At 41.2% G+C, this 16623-nt stretch overlaps 1 protein-coding gene across 4 annotated transcripts in view; it reads right to left on the bottom strand.

Annotated features, from left to right (window-relative positions):
* FNDC3B (fibronectin type III domain containing 3B) overlaps positions 1-16623 on the bottom strand; it is a 353074-nt gene that overhangs the window by 100812 nt on the left and 235639 nt on the right. For all 4 annotated transcript variants that reach the window (XM_060099137.1, XM_060099141.1, XM_060099138.1 and 1 more), the window contains exon 7: positions 4388-4446. In XM_060099137.1, coding sequence (XP_059955120.1) covers positions 4388-4446 — 59 coding nt within the window. The remainder of the gene's footprint in view (positions 1-4387; positions 4447-16623) is intronic.

Here is a 16623-nt window from a genome sequence, read left to right as displayed (position 1 = left end):
AATGGTGATAAAAGTGGTGATTTTTAGTTACAAAGTTATTGGACAAGATCCAACGTGACATTTGTTTCAGCACTAGTGTTAAGTCTGCATAGAAATTACTTAAACTGCTTTGAAGTATCTTTGAAGGACTCATAAAACCATCTACTTCTAAATGATTACACACTGAGTAGAAGTCATTTTTGTCTATGTATTGATTAAATATAGATTTGAACTTGAGAACAGCTGCTAGTTAAAAGCATATATATATGCATACACATATTCGCAAATGATGACTGCATTATCTTGTACCTATTTCGTATGTAATCCTTAGCTCTCTTTCTCCTTTCCCCTTTCTCTCCTGTTCATCCCAGTATTTTAATACTATTCTGTGAAATTTTACTGTCTTAATTTTCAGACTATCTTATATGCAAATGATAATCATTATTTGGATCAAAAACACCATTTACTCTCATAAAGTTACTAAATTGTTACTCTCGTGTTCAAAAATATTTCTATGTAAGTTAGTAGCTTCTAAATTTGGTCTGTCTTTGGATTTAACTATGTGGGAGGTCTGCTGATCCAATTTAGGGAGTATGTTAAGAAAATATTACCATAGAAATATTGGCTTCACTTCTAAAGTACCATCAAGAAAAATAATAACATAAAGGAAAATTTAAAAGGAAAAGGTCAAAGAGAACATTATTCAAAGAAGTGGATGCTCAGATCTAGGAATTTCAGAATCATCTGTTACTATAATTCCTTTAGTGCTAAGAACCTCAAATCTGTTTCCAGATCTACTGCTGTTTATGATTCAAGGGATTGCTTCTTGCAGGGACAGTTGTTCTTCTTAGGTCAGTTTACTCACTTCTGGAGCCAACAAGTCAATTGTTTCTACAAGCTGAACATTAGCGGATAGAAACAATGCAGAACCACAATTCCAAGTTACATTTATTTACATCCTGAAAATAAACAGCCCAGTATGTGGGAGACTTCATCTAGCACCACTATCAGAGCAGATTAAACCACATGAGGTTGGAGCTGGCTGGTACTAGCAGAGGTTAATCCGTAAACCCCTTAGAATCATATCAGCTTAGTTCTCTGGTACAGCAGTGGCTGTGTGAGCACAGTCCCCAAGGCACCTAATTGTTACAGTCTCGGGACAAAAACCTTGTATATTTGTACCCTGTTTTATTTAATGGCTAAGTATTTGGATATTTATAGTACCTGGGTTTCTGAAGAGTAAGTGACTTGCTTGATTCAGGTGCCCAAAGTCCTAGAAAGATGACTGGGATCTACAAGTCCTCAGTAATGTTTCTAACACCTAAAACAAACCATCCGTAAAACCTTGAAGAAAAGTATATGTGTTTTATTTGGAGGTGTTACCAGATGCAGCTGAAAGAAAAAAAAATTTACAACAGCAATCCTTTAGACAACTGTGTGCCGAACTTTCTGCAGCTGTTTCTTTTCCTAGAAGGTGAACAGCCCCTCCTTCCCATTTCAGAGTATAGCAGGGAGTTTCCCTTTTGCCTAATGATATGCTAAAAACTCTAGGAAAATACTCCATTCCAAGGACTCTATAAATAGCATACAATTTACTTTTCAGATAGTCCCACATGGTATTTATTATCCGACCTTTCAAAGGTAAGGAAACTGTGGCTCAGGGTCACAGAGCCAGTTAATGGCCACGCTGGGCTCCAACTCACAGGACCCTCCTCTGCACGCTGCTGCCTTGCACTCTGGCTCCCAGCCGCGCCCACATCCCACCAGGCTGGCTGAGCCTCGTGCGATGCTGGCCAGCCGTCAGGTATCTGTCTCACCTGGCAGAACCTCACTACAGCCACTGCAGGCTGCCACGCATTTATTTACCAAATACATGTTAAGGGTTCACAGCGTGCCAAGGGCAGTGCTAGGTACTAGGACCACAAAGATAAATAAGGCACAACCACGAGTAAGAGATTCAGGCAGAGGGGGGAGGAGAGGAAAGAAGGGAGAATAATGGTGTGAAGACCAAACAGGGCTGGGAAGGACGGGTGGACTGTCATCCAGCAGAGGAGGTTTTTGTGGGGACCAGGGGTTGGTATGGTGGGCAGAGTAATGTCCAACCCCCAAGATGTCCGCATCCCAATCCCCGGAACCTACAAGGTAAAAAGAGACTCTGCAAATGTGATTAAGTGAAGGATCTTGTGAAGCAGGGACTACCCTGGATTATCGGGGTGGGCCTGATATAGTAACAAGTATGAGTAACAGGTCTTTGTAAGTAAAAGAGGGAGGCAGGAAAGTCAGAGAAGGAGATACGAGAGTGGAAGGGGTCGTGGGCCAAGGAATGCAGGCAGCCTCTAGAAGCTGGAAAGGGCGAGAAAACAGATTTGCCCCCAGAGCCTCCAGAAAGGAATATAGCCCAGCCGATACCTTGATTTTAGCCAAGTGAGACTCATTTTGGACTTTCTGACCTCTCAGATGACAATCTGACTATATTACACCTAACATCGTGACTATTTACACAAAACCCTGTCTACCCTGCTCTAAAACCCGTAAAGAGCTAAGCACTTAATAAATGCTGAATCAGGAGGAAAGGACCAATACATATAAATATTGCTTTTATCTTTCTAGAGCCACATGATCCTCAGAAACAGACTTTATCACTTCTGCAGTAAAGAAATGACCAATATAACTCAAGGAAAACACCGTGTGTCTGTACACGGGACAGAGACCAGACGATGAAGTTGTCTAACTACATCCAGGATAGTCAACTAAGCTGTTGCTCTGCCTTCTCACACTGACTATGACTTCTGTGTGCCCCTCATGGGTTCTTCTTGCTGCTGCACTATAAATGTAAGCCTGTTTCATGATTCTGCCCTCAAGCCTTCTCTAAACTCTCCCTATGCTCTACCCCATCCCCAAAGCTATCATCCACTCCTACGACTCCAATGGTCACTCCGATGCATGTGCTCTCCCCAGATATATCTTGTTGCCCTCTCTCCACAGCACTGATCTATCAGGCACACTCAACCACCCACTTATTCGTCTTCCTGGATACCCTGCTAGTAAAACAAATTCCACATGTCTAAGAATGGCACTGAAGATACCAAGAGGACACAGACACGAACCTATTCTAGAGGAACTCACAGATTAGCGGGAAAGACACAAACACAAGTAAATGGAGTACAGTGTATTAAATACATGCAGAGCACAGTGAAGCTGTAGTACCACATGTAGTACCAGTGGTACCAAATACCATGAGGAGTATCCCAGTTGATGGGACAGAAATCAGGGCAGCCTGCCCAGAGGAAGCAACTCCTGAAAGGCGTCATCTGAGCCTGAAAGACCAGTTAACCCGTGACACCTGATAGCCAGTAGGCTGTAATGCCTGATTGATTTCGCTCTAGAATGGCTCTAGTAGCCATCCTCTCCTTGCCATACCTGATGCCACTGCCCTAACTCTGATTCCCACAGCCTCTCGCCAGCCCTACAATAACAGATGCCAGACATTTGTCTCCCTGGGTCCATGCCCTTCTCACTGCAATGCACCTGCCGGCTGTCTGATCCTCCTGAAAGTACAGTCCTGATTATAAGAAACATAACTTCTTTGCTCATAAACTCTCAATGGCAACCCGCTCCTTACCAGATCAAGTGCGGACTCCCCAACCCAGCATCAACACCCTACACTTCTGCAAGTGCCCTACTGCACCCGTAGTCCAGCACACCTCATGTTTTTAGGTTTAGTCAAACTCAACTATGTGCCCTGAGGCATGTTTGGACACTTCTGTTAAAAAGCCTCAGTATTTGAAACACATGAAGAATCAAGGTTTTCCAATTCAGCTAGAAAACACTCCAAAGAACTTTGGCTCTCTAAACTCAGATGAAAGGCTGAATCAACATTTGGAATTTTTCACTTGAATTTCAAAGCATCTGGCAAAATCAAACTTAAAACCTCACAATATCACTACTCCCACCAACTTTTTTCCTTGCCATTACGTTTTGGACTTATTTTACTCAGCTAATATTTAGGTACCTTTTTGAAATTTACCTGGAAAAATACTGTTAAAATAGAGTTACTGAGGTTTTCAAAAATTATTATTATTACATTTACCCAGGTAAAGGGAAATTACCAAAAGAAAACTGTTCTGTAGCCTTAGCGGGTGGGGGTAGGGGTACCCCTGGAAATTGGGATGAATTCCTAATTGCATCCCGAATATCTAAATGAAGAAGACATTTTGGTGGATGATGACTGAACAGAAGACTGCTGTTTTATATTTTCATGCTCCATTAATAACAACACTATTTCACAGTTTATGAGGAATCCGCAATGGAAAGGGGCCCTTTTGCTTACCTACTGTGTGGTAAAAGAAAAGCATGTTTGAAATACTTTTAAAAGCGCCATTTACGCTGAGAAATCCAGAAGACATACCTGTGGCTTCTCTATTCCCGAAAGAATGTCTTGCACCCTCTTTACTTCCAACTCATACTCTGCGTGGCAAAAAGAGGAAAAAAGAAAAACAGTTAATGCCATTAGAAGTCAGTAAGGTTGTCAAGTTCCTTTCCCAAGCCTTTAACAAGGGTTATCATGAAGTCAGTTGCCTGTTAACCATGAACTTTTGGTACCACAAACATGATAATGAAAATCAGGAATGGGGATGTCTTTGGGGTAGGGATTTCACTGTGGTTGTGTTAACTTCACTATTATTGGTTTACACAGTCACAACGCTGACCAGATGAACGCTAAATTCTACCTAATAATTCAACAGGCAACAGGGAACAGAGTACCCTGAGGAGGAGACAGGGGAGACCAGTGCAACGAGAAGCTGAGAGCAATGAAGAGATGAGGTTGAAGACAGAGGCCGGTTCACGAAGGGCTGTGAGTTCAGATTTTTTAATTCAAGTTTTATTCTAAGTTTGATGAGCAACCACTAGAGTGCCAAGTGGAGGGACTGACATACTATTGAGTCTGAAAAGATCTGTTTGGTGTCTGCATGAATAATGGATACATGGAAGCTAAGAGCAGCAGAAAGACCAGTCAGCACATTGCTACACTGGTCCAGGAGAAGGATGGAGCTAGCTGGCCTGGGCTGGGCGTGGTAGTAAAGATGCTAAAAACAGGTCTGGTTTTGGAGGTATAGGTGCTGAAGGGTTGGGTATGATGGGCAAGGATGAGGGAATGAGAAGAATCAAGGCTAATTCCTCGTTTGGGGCTTAATCAACTGAAAGAGTGATGGTGTTTTTTAATAAGATGGGGAGATGGGCAAGTTTTGGGGTGCAGCAAGAATTGTTTTTGAGATGAAACAGGAAAAGTACTTGGAGCAGGGAGCATGCGGTGGGAAGGATGTGTAAAAATAGGATAAATTTAATCTGTTTTGCTAAAAGAAACATTTGACTTTCACGACCTGCTTGATGGAATCGAATTTTGAGTCTACAGATTTATTTTTATTTACTTATTTATTTATTTTATTTATTTATGTGTGTGTTGCGGGGGGGCGGTACGCAGGCCTGTCACTGTTGTGGCCTCTCCCATTGCGGAGCACAGGCTCCGGACACGCAGGCCCAGCCGCTCTGCGGCATGTGGGGTCCTCCCGGACCGGGGCACGAACCCGTGTCCCCTGCATCGGCAGGCGGACTCTGAACCACTGTGCCACCAGGGAAGCCCTACAGATTTATTTAACTGTTCAACCAGCTTATGAGCTATATAACTAGAGATATTATGATTACCAAGACATGTCCTTGACCTCAAGATATTTCAAGTCTTGGGGGGTGAGGGTGGGGGAAGGAATGGAAGCAAACAGGAGATTACAAAGTGACAGGCACTGTGGTAAAGGCCCTCTAAGAGAGACCGCTCTAGAAGCTTCCTAGGAACCAACACCCAGCTGAGTTCTGTGGGCAAGCAGGCATCTGGAGATGAAGGGGGAAGTGGACTAGGGGTGAGAGCAGGTTAGTAAGCCCAGCTCTTCACAGGCCGTTCATTCACAATGTTCAGGTCTAATTTCCAAGAATCCTCCCTCAGCCCTCACCCCCTTGTCCCGGCCTCCCTCCCGTCATTGTCGTACCCTACTTAGCTCCTTCCCAGCAGTCATCAGAATTGGACATTAATTCTCCTGTCTAACTGTTCACTCATTTATTACTTTTCTTTCCTACTAAAATATAAGCTTCAGGAAGGCAGAGACACTAGAGGTCCAGAGCAGATACATTTTCTGTCAGTAACCAGATAGTAAATTTTTTAAATTTGTGGGTCATGTAGAGGCCTCTGTCACACAGTCTTCTTTGTTTCTCTAGCCACTTAAAAGTGTAAGCCCCAGCTTAGTGGGTGAGGGACACAAAAAAGAGGCCACAGGGCAGGCTGCAGCTCCTGGCCTTGCTTCAGGACGTGCTCACCACTCAGCCCAGAGCGCCTCGCACAGTTCCCGCAGACTCACAGCTCGATACCTACTTGTTGACTCAGTCAATCAACCAAGCGTACGTAAAAAATAACAAGAACTTCTAGTTGGCTCCACCCTGAACTTCAAAAGGATCAGTTCTTCGTTCTTTCCCACTGCATTCTGCTTAGTAGAACATGTTTACTTTTATTTTGGTGAGAAAAAGAAAGGGGCTGGTGGCAATATCATATTTTTAAAAACTGCAACTAAAAGAAAACTCACATTCAAAAGACTTAATGTCCCAAGCTCATTTATAATCATGTATTCGTGTTAAGATACAGATAACGGACTATACTCGTAAGTCAAAACATACCCTCACATTTTCTGGGAACTCCTACTAAGTCAACTGTAAATACTGTGTATCTCAGAAGTTAGTTGTCAGTAAAAAACACATAAGCACAGTTGCAATAAATGAACTGGTTCACTTGTTAAAAACAATACTTCCTGAATCACTGGTTATTCCAGAGTTTGAAGCACCCTATGGTTTCAAACACTCACAGAGATACATTCAAACACTAGATACATTCAAACTGCTAGCTGAAGGGGGTCTTTATTGCCTTCTGCCATGACTGACATTTAAAGTGTCTTAGAAGGACAAGAAGCCAGACCCTATCCTTGAGGTAATAAAAGTTTAGACTAGAATAGAGATGATCGCCTATCCAACAAAGAAAGAAGAGAAGAATTGAAGAGCTCTCCAAAGGAAGAATCCTTCGGACTATTACTAGACATACGACATGAAAGAAAGGCGAGTTAAAAAAAAAAAAATTGAAGACCTCCTCCCCACAGCCAGCTTTCAAACACACGAGGATGATAGAAGAAATGGTTATGCTTTTGACAGAAAAATGAAAAATGGGAAAGGAGGTTGAATTAGAAGGGGTGTGGGGGGGAGGGAGTCTGCTTAGTTTTAAGCAGTTTTCAGTTTTGAAAAAAATGGGTTTCAGATAAGAGCCAGACATACAAGTGAAAGGCTCTGTCTGAGATGAAAAACAACTAAACAGGGCTTCCCTGGTGGCAGAGTGGTTAAGAATCCGCCTGCCAATGCAGGGGACACGGGCTCGATCCCTGGTCCAGGAAGATGCCGCAGAGCAACTAAGCCCGTGCGCCACAATTACTGAGCCTGAGCTCTAGAGCCCACGAGCCACAACTACTGAGCCCATGTGCCACAACTACTGAAGCCCGCATGCCTAGAGCCCAAGCTCCACAACAAGAAGAGCCACCGCAATGAGAAGCCCCCGCTCGCCACAACTAGAGAAAGCCTGCGCGCAGCAACGAAGACCCAACGCGGCCAAAAATCAATAAATAAAGATAAATAAAATTAAAACAAAAAACAAAAAAAACCCAACTAAACAACTTCCAAACAGAGGTCAGGACTTGCCCTGTCTGTCTCACTGTAATAACGAAAGCTGCTATTTTCTGAGCGCCTAGATATGTGCTGGTCAGGCACCATCACCTGGCTGATTTTTACAGCCTCCTTGGCAAAATGGACATTCTCTGCTCCATTTTACAGCAGGAGGCAGGGCTGCAGTCTATTCTGCACATCACAGTTTCGTGTCCAGTTCGGAGCACAGCATCTGCAAGGTGTCTTTGTCGACCGAGGAATGAGGCTGAGGGACAAACGAGGAGGTTTCCCCAGGACCACAAGTCTCGTACATGTCCCAAAGCAAGCAGAGCCTCTGGCTGCATCATGACGAACTAGGAGTCATGAGGGAGAGCGAGAGGGAGGGCCAGAGGGCTGGGACTGGCGGGGTGTTTGCCCTGAGGCGGACGGGAGAAAGGAGGTGGCAGCAGAGACCCCCTAAGTCCCAGGAGACGGTTTGTGTTCTTGGGTTTCTTTCTTAAACTCTGAAAAAGCCGTCAAATGAATAGAGCAAAGGCATTTGGATCTGGGGACAAGGCATGTGAGGAAGGGAAGAACAAGAAAAAGTAGGCCATGAATGGAGCCAGATAAACAAAGGATTCTGCGAAGATCAAAAATAAAGAGGGCAGGGCCTGAGGAGGAAAGGCAGTGACAGGACAGCCACTACCCTATTATACCAAGAGAAATGTGGTATCAGAGCCAGACTGGATTCCTTCCTTCTTTCAAGGTTCTGAATTGTGAATACGGAAAAGAAGAGGAAAATGCATTCACACCACATTTATTTAACGCTTTTCCATGTGTGCTACCGCAGACTAAGAGAAAAAAAGCAAATAAATGCCAGGCACACAATTTGCACAAACAAGAGCGAAAATAAAATTTGTTTAACTGAGCTAAAGTGACAGTTACTTACCACATACAAAATAAACTCTCGTGTGAAAGCTAACTTTCTGGTATGAAAATGCCAAAATTCACAGTTCTACTACCTAAATCGCTGAGTTAACTCAGACCTTGGCCTACCTCTCCCTAAGCCAGATTTAACTGTGCCTCGGAGTAGTCTATGAATTATTACCCTTTCCATAAAACAGAGACCAGCTCTACAGAGTACATTTCGCAGTTGGGTCAGGCTTCTGCCTGCTCACGTGCTTTCTTCTTCTCAGTCTCTGTCCCCCTCTCACAGACACACCATGAGTGTGTGCAAAGGAGAAAAAAATTAGAAAGCTAACTAATCCCCTCACGAAAATTAACAAAACAAGAAAGAACAGTTCTGGTGGTCTGCCGTTAGGATACCTTTTATATCAAGTTTAAAAAGAAACTACGCCTTATTTGTTTTTGTCCTCCCCTGACCCCCAAGAGTTTGGTGCGTGCCAACTGAACAAGAGATTGTCCAGAAGAGGAAGAAATGCAAGGCTGTAGGGCAAGGTGCTCTTTCTTCACTATCAGGGCTGCCTTCCTCCCGCTGGTTTTGCAGCCAGTAAATTTATCCAGAGGCAAATCTTATAAGCCAGCTTTCTTTCTTCCCACATTGAAGCTGCCATGAGGTAAGCAATCAAATTAAAACCACGTTTCCACCTGCTTCAATTTTGTTTGTGACCATGGCTGAAGTGGGCAGACATGACAACCGACCTTTTACATAACCACCTCCTTAAATATCTGAAGGTCTTTCCCCCGTGGTGAAGACTCTGATCAGCAAAAAAGGATTACAGGGCGCTCTCAGGACAGCTTTCCAAACAGAGCGGGGCAGGGAGCATTTTATTTTGTAGATGTAGACACATTGGGGGTAGGGAATTTCTTGAAAAGGGATTAAGATGGAAGCCTCTTGTTTAAACATGCCCCAATTGAGGTGAAAACTACCCTATTTGGACATGCCAAAAACAAAAAGGAAGGAGAGATTCAGTTCAGCAACTTATACCCTTCTTCCCTCCTAAACGCACATCTCCACCCAAGAAAATAGAGCATTTTTAGCACAGGGAAGGTTAAAATAAAAATACACTAGCGAAGCAAATCCATTTTTTTGAAAAAGGACAAAAAAACCCACAAAAACCCCACGCACGTAGACAGAATATGTGTCACGTGAAATTTAAACTTTCCACAAATAATGGTTTTCATGTTTGCTCCAAAAAGAACTGCAAGTTCACACTGTCTGTATAACTGTAAGGCCTAAACTAATTAAAATATCCCACTTTATAAACACAACTTACTTCTTTGGCTTGTTTCACTGTTTTCCTTCTTAGAAAAGAAACAGAGCTAGACACTTAGCTGCTAGCTATAGAATGTATTTATGGCTGTGACAGCAGCCCCTGCATTCCAATGAAATGACATCAGCATTATTTCTCTGTAACGCTTCTGTCTAGTTCTCATCCACAGGGTTCACTTACAGATATGCCCAGCATAACATAATACGCTTTCTCAGATTTGCCAAGGAGCTGACTTAGCTACTCTCTTCAAAAATTATATATAATAAACTAAGGGTGTGGAAAATACACGACTTCTGGTCATGCCCATTTTTAAGGTAAGAGGCTTAAAATCAATAGCAAACCCTCAACATAAGAACTAAATGAACAGAAATAAACAGTACTTTTGGATGAAAAAGAAAAAAAGCGGCTCAATAATAGGGACAAACTGGATATCTAGACAATGCCTACTAATGCTGATGAGAACAAATGAAGGTAAAGGAGAGACAGTTTACGAATGCTTGCTGAATTGCTTTTCTAATCAGAAAAATAAATCTATCATCTTCATTTTTAAAATATTACTTATCCTGGGGAAAAAAAGAGGCATCAATAATTGCATACGAAAGTTAGATTAACTACCTAACAATCTCCATTTAGTGATTATGATCCACAGTTAGCGGTGTTAAATACAAATATTAAAAATGTATAAAATCACAAGGAATAAATTCGCAAAATATAAAGACAATGCAGTTAATCCCCAAAGACAAATATGTCAGAAATACCTTCAGATATCAATCATCCTGATGCTAAAAATGCAAAGACAAACATCTTTCTAGCCATTTAGCTGGTTAAGTGGTTACACTATTTGAAATCCTGAAAGACAGACAAGGGAATACCAGACTCTCAACAGTGAAAAGAAAGCAGCAGGTAGGCGAACATACGTTGTGGGAAGTTGCCTTCCAGTCTAGGAAAATATTTTCAAGAGCGACATGGGTTCCAGACAGATTCTGGAACCTTAGAGAAAGCAGAAGAGGAGAGATGAATTCCTTTTGCAGATGGAGTGGCCAGCTGGATAGGAGGGAAGGCCAGAGAATGTAAATGGTACAAGGGAGGCTGATTTCCTCTGGGCTTTTGTTGCTATTTCTGGAATTCAGAAGAAAGAGTGATCTTCTGTCCTAGCCCAAGATCTGAGCAAAGCCCTACTAGGAACATTCATATTAGTTTACCCACAGGCAAAACGGGTCCCATTCGGGCAAAAGGTGTACTACACTTTAGTTAATAAGATACAAAAGTGCGAGGTCTGGGCTTTAACGAAAAGCGAAAGCACCAGATCCATTACCCTTGCTGAATCGCAGGTCTCAGTTTCTCTCTCAACCTCCTCCTGTGATGCCAACTGAATTGGATTCTACCTAAAATACTAGGAGAGTCTATGCTCACTTCTGTCAAAGTCTCTAAGAAAAGTTCTCCTGTTTACTTCACAAGGCAAAAATCATATAGACACATGGAACTGGACAGAAGCAGCTAGCATTTTTAAGAACAGCAAATTATATAGGGATGAAAAACCCACAAAAATGGATAAAGTATGAGGTAGATATGCTTGCCTGGCAAGCCTGACTCTAGTACTAGACCTATTCTTTCCTTCCCTCTGCATGTTTGAACTGTGTCACTGGCTAACTGAACCCTAACCTGTGCCAGATATAGCTCTTTTATTTTGGGGGAAGGCTCAGCTCCATGATTACCCAGAAAGACCCAGTACCCTCCCTGGGTGTGTAACAGGAAAGCAGTCGCTTAAACACAGGATAGAACGACTTACAAAGGTAATTAAAGTTTATACCCTACTTTCTGCACTGGCATCTATAAATGTTTCCACAAAATGTTTTTTCATTAAGGTTTGGCATGTCACATTGAAAAATTTTCAAGCAGCTTATTCAATACTTTTGCAAGACTGTTCAACTGATTTTGTAAGGCAGAATCCAGACAGCACAATTTTGTAACATTAAATCTGAAAGAGAATTTTAATATTTATACCACCTATCGAGCAAGTTCTGAATAGTTTTTACACCCACATTTTAAAATTTGATGTCTCACATGATGAAATTACATGCATTTGGGGATGAGGACAGAATTCAGTCTATGGCCAAAGAACCCAGTGAAGCTCATCAGCTGATATAGGAATCAAATCCAGTACTAACTTCATGTGCTAGGGCTCTGAATAACTCACCAGAGTTCTGACATATGGAAATAGCATTACTATTCATGGTACAACCCACCTCAGCCAGGAAATCAACAAATGCATATAGTCACCTGGCAGGTAATGTCAATGAGTAAAAGATGGTGGACATATCAGGCAAAAGGGAAGGGTAAAGACTGTGGAAAACAGAAAATGCCTTCACCCTATCTAAAGGGAGGCAGCTGCTATGTAGCCAATCAATTATTGCCAAGCAGGATCTAAGGAGTCTCAGGTTGACAGACTGCCATTTTTCCAGAGAATGTGGAAATGAAAAATTTTCTGTGAAATTTCCTGATTTGTAAAAATATATATTTTGAAACATTTTTAATGTATAGAAAAGTAAAGGAACAGTATTATGAGCAGCCATATGCCCTTCACCTACACTGACCAATTATTAACATTTTGCTATACTTGTATGTCCACATTTTCTCTCTCTATACACACACACGTACACATTTTTTTCAGAACTATTTGAAGTTATTGATCTTATGACAGTTCACCCCAAAAACTTCAGCATGTATTTCCTAAAAACAAGGACCTTCTTGTTGGTGTGATGATGTAACCACAACATCACACCAAGAGATTTAACACTGGCAGAATAAAATCTAATCTATATTACATGTTCGCATTTCCCCAGTCATTCCAATATGTCTTTAATGTTCCCCCCAACCCCCAGTCCAGGGTCCAATCAAGGAACATGTGTTGCATTAGTCTCCTCTAATCTAGAATAAAAATCTCCTATATTTTTTGTCTTGCTAAAGTTAATATTTTTGAAGTGTCCAGACCAGTTTTCTTTTTTTTTAATTAATTAATTTTTATTTTTGGCTGCATCGGGTCTTGGTTGCTGCACACGGGCTTTCTCTAGTTGCAGCAAGTGGGCTCCTCATTGCGGTGGCTTCTCTTTGTTGCAGAGCATGGGCTCTAGGTGCACGGGCTTCAGTAGTTGCAGCATGCGGGCTCTAGAGCGCAGGCTCAGTAGTTGTGGCACACAGGCTTAGGTGCTCCGAGGCATGTGGGATCTTCTCGGACCAGGGATTGAACCCATGTCCCCCGCGCTGGCAGGCAGATTCTTAACCACTGCGCCACCAGGGAAGTCCCCAGACCAGTTTTCTTATAACGTGTACAACTATCTGGATTGTGTGACTATTTCTTCATAATTAGATTCAGGCTAAAAATGTTTATCAAGAGCTCTGTATGGATGTACTTCCCATTCCATCACTTAAGGAAGCACACAGTGCCAATTTGAACCTTCTGGTGATACTCAGCACTTTGATCACTTAGTTCTGGTATTATGTGACATACTTCCCTGTTGTTAAGGCACCCTCTTCCCCTTTCACCTGATGGTTAAACACTAATATCTTTGCCAGAAGATATTACTATATTGATACTTGTAAGATGGTGATATTCCTAATTCTATCATTCCTTCTATGTTAATTAGTTCCCTCTCCCACATTAATTATCTATGAAGTCATGGATTATTTTTTCCACTCAATAAAACATGTCATACTCTGCCATCATTCTTTTGAATGCTAAAACTCTCTCAAATATAGCCAGTAGGAGACCCTTCAAGCTGTTTTCTGTGCCCCTTTGTTCATTTCCTTCAGGCTTCTGTTTGGAACACCTGTTAAATATTCTGGTTTAAGATCACTTGGCCAACTGTGCGAAAACGTGCAGACTGCAGGTGACGGATTTTATTAGCATTAAGTAGAATTTATCCAAAAGTTCTGGATTTGTCAAAAGCCACTACTACTCAAGAACTTTCTTATTTAAATGTGACTAGGAAGGAAAAAACCCCCATCTATTTCTCATTTCTGTATCTTTTAGAAATTAAAGTTAAAACAAACCAATAATCCAAAGAACCATCCTAAATGACATTTTAAAATACAGCAAACTTGAACTCTAGAAACTCAAACATGAATCATGGTAAACTTTGAGTAGAAAAACATAGAATACATATGGCTCTTCTTGGATTATATAATTTCTGCTCTCAATTTCATCTGGCCATGTTTTATTTCTTGTTCTTCCTAATCAACGTTTCCTTTAAAACATAGATAATCAAGAGACAGCACCATCTGCCCCAATCCAGAAAAGAAAATGTACTGTATTCTAAATGCATCAAACTGAGCAAAAAAAACTAAAATGAAAAGTTAGATTGGGCCAGTGAGCAGGAAACATCTACATGGAGAATGCTATCTATGAGAAATTTTTCTCCAGAATTGGGATCATTTTGAGGGCCAGAAGCCCTCTGCTCTTAAAGGTTTTCCTTTTGTGCTCCAAAACATGTATAATAGAGCAGACATCCCACAAATCTTAAGGTCAATGCGAAAGAAGTCTTAAGTTGTTTACAAGCAAACTAAAGTCATATGGCACTGATCTTGCTATCTCATTCTAAGTCTTTTATAAAATGAAATTATTTGGAATTAAAAATTTTCAGTTTTCTGTATAAAATAAAGGACTCTCTTGAGCCACACAGATGACATCTCTGTTGTCCAAATGGGTTGCCCTGGTTGTTCAAAACAGGAAAGTCATGGGCCTATTAATAATGTGTTCTGCATGTATATTTAAAAATCAGTTAAAAGGTCTGAGAACTGGATTACATTTATACCCCAAACCAGCTCAATAAATGGCACACTTTACTAGCCACATTTTAAAGTCTGCAGATGATAAATCATGCTCACCTGGGCTCCATATCCTAACAGCTGAGGTATATAACTCCTGGACTACAGTGAGCTCATCAGGCTCCCAGGGAAAACCCATGAGCAAAAGTAGCCATTTGGGTCATGTATCAAACTGGACAAGAAATAAAAATGCTCAAGATGAAAATATAAAAGATAGCACAGAAGAAAAAAAACCCAGAAGAGATGAAAAAAAGAGAAAAGAAAAAGAGGGGCAGCAAAAGAGGAATGAGTGACAGAGATAAAAAGATTTCAAATATGGCTCCCAGCAATTACACTGACTTTTTTTTACCCAGCTAATTGATTTTAAAACAATTTCCTAGAGCTTATAGTGATAAAATTTCTATTACAAGACATCAAAATGTAAAAGGTTAATTTGTGAGAAACCTTTTAGTTACCCAAGGGTGAAAGGACAGTACAGAGTCTATCCCTTCCCTCCTGGTCCAGCTCACTCTTCTCATCCTTCATGCCTCTGCTGAGCGATCAATTCTTCCAGGCAGTGTTGCCTTTATCACCCAGCACCTGCAATGGTCCTCTTTGTAGGATCTCCCCTAACATCCCAGCCTCCTCTCCATATTTAAGTATATATCCCACTGCATGTTCTTGTTCACAGTACAGGTGAACCTTGAATAACGTGGGGATTAGCAGGGCCGACTTTTCCTTTAGTTGAAAATGCATGTATAACTTATAGTCGTCCCTCCATAAACGCAGTTCCTCCATCAACGCAGATTCAAGCAACCACAGATCGTGTAGTGCTATAGTATTTACTACTGAAAAAAATCCGGACCTGAGAAGTTCAAACCCATGTTGTTCAAGGGTCAACTGTATAGCCTCCACTTCTCCAAAAATGGCAAGGGTAAGCTTCATGAGTACAGGAATCACATCACTGCTATGTGTCATTGATTCCCCCAGTACCTAGTACCTGCACAGGAGTATGTCTTGAATGTATGACTGAATAAATGGTCAGAGACCACTTATGCACAAATGCACCTACTGTGCTTTTATTCTCTGCATATTTACAAACAAGCACATGACACATCATGGTGGAGATGGTTAAAAGGGATGACATCTTGATAGATCATGATATTACATCAAATAACACATTATGATAAACCTGTGTCAAAGATCTATATACCTCTCCATTTTTGCATAGGAATTCAGTATGCACATACTAAATTAATTCAGTAAGAATCCTAAATTCTTTTAGGATTAGAAATATTTCATATTTCATATATTTCAAATATTTCAATATTTAGGATTAGAAATATTTCAACAGCCAAAGCTAACAGTCTGCCTGGAAAAAAAAAAAACCCTCAATAAAGCCATCACGCTTACTGTGATGATAAAAATGCAACTGAGCATGTTAACTAATTAAGCAATTGAGAATTCCTGGATCTCACTCTGGATAGTATCCTGAAGAAGAATGGAGCATTTTACCTACTAGTGGTAACCTTTTAATCTGCTACATACTAATCTCATTCCAGAAAATTAAATCAGAATGCACAAAGTTGTTTTTAGAGGCTAAAATGCCTTGGTTTTGTTTAGCCAAGTTAGTTGTTTTCCAGCTTCCCTGTTCCACAATAGTTTTTTTGTGTGTACAAATCATGCATCTCTAAAGAACCATTTGAGATGACTCTATTATGCCTATTTACCGATTAATTACTCAGCCAAATAGGAAAGTCTGTCCTGCAAAAGTATTTGCAAGTCTCCCTTTTTGCAATCTTAATGCATGCTTCCAACTGGCCTGACTACCCTTTCTCCTTTCTGCCTTGGAGTATGTGACTGTCTGGTTGCCTTTCTTCCCATA

Source organism: Mesoplodon densirostris, chromosome 5 (genome assembly GCF_025265405.1).
Source record: "Mesoplodon densirostris isolate mMesDen1 chromosome 5, mMesDen1 primary haplotype, whole genome shotgun sequence".
Lineage (NCBI taxonomy): Eukaryota > Metazoa > Chordata > Mammalia > Artiodactyla > Ziphiidae > Mesoplodon > Mesoplodon densirostris.
Note: the sequence above shows the minus strand (reverse complement) of the source record. Positions and strands in the feature narration are given on the sequence as shown.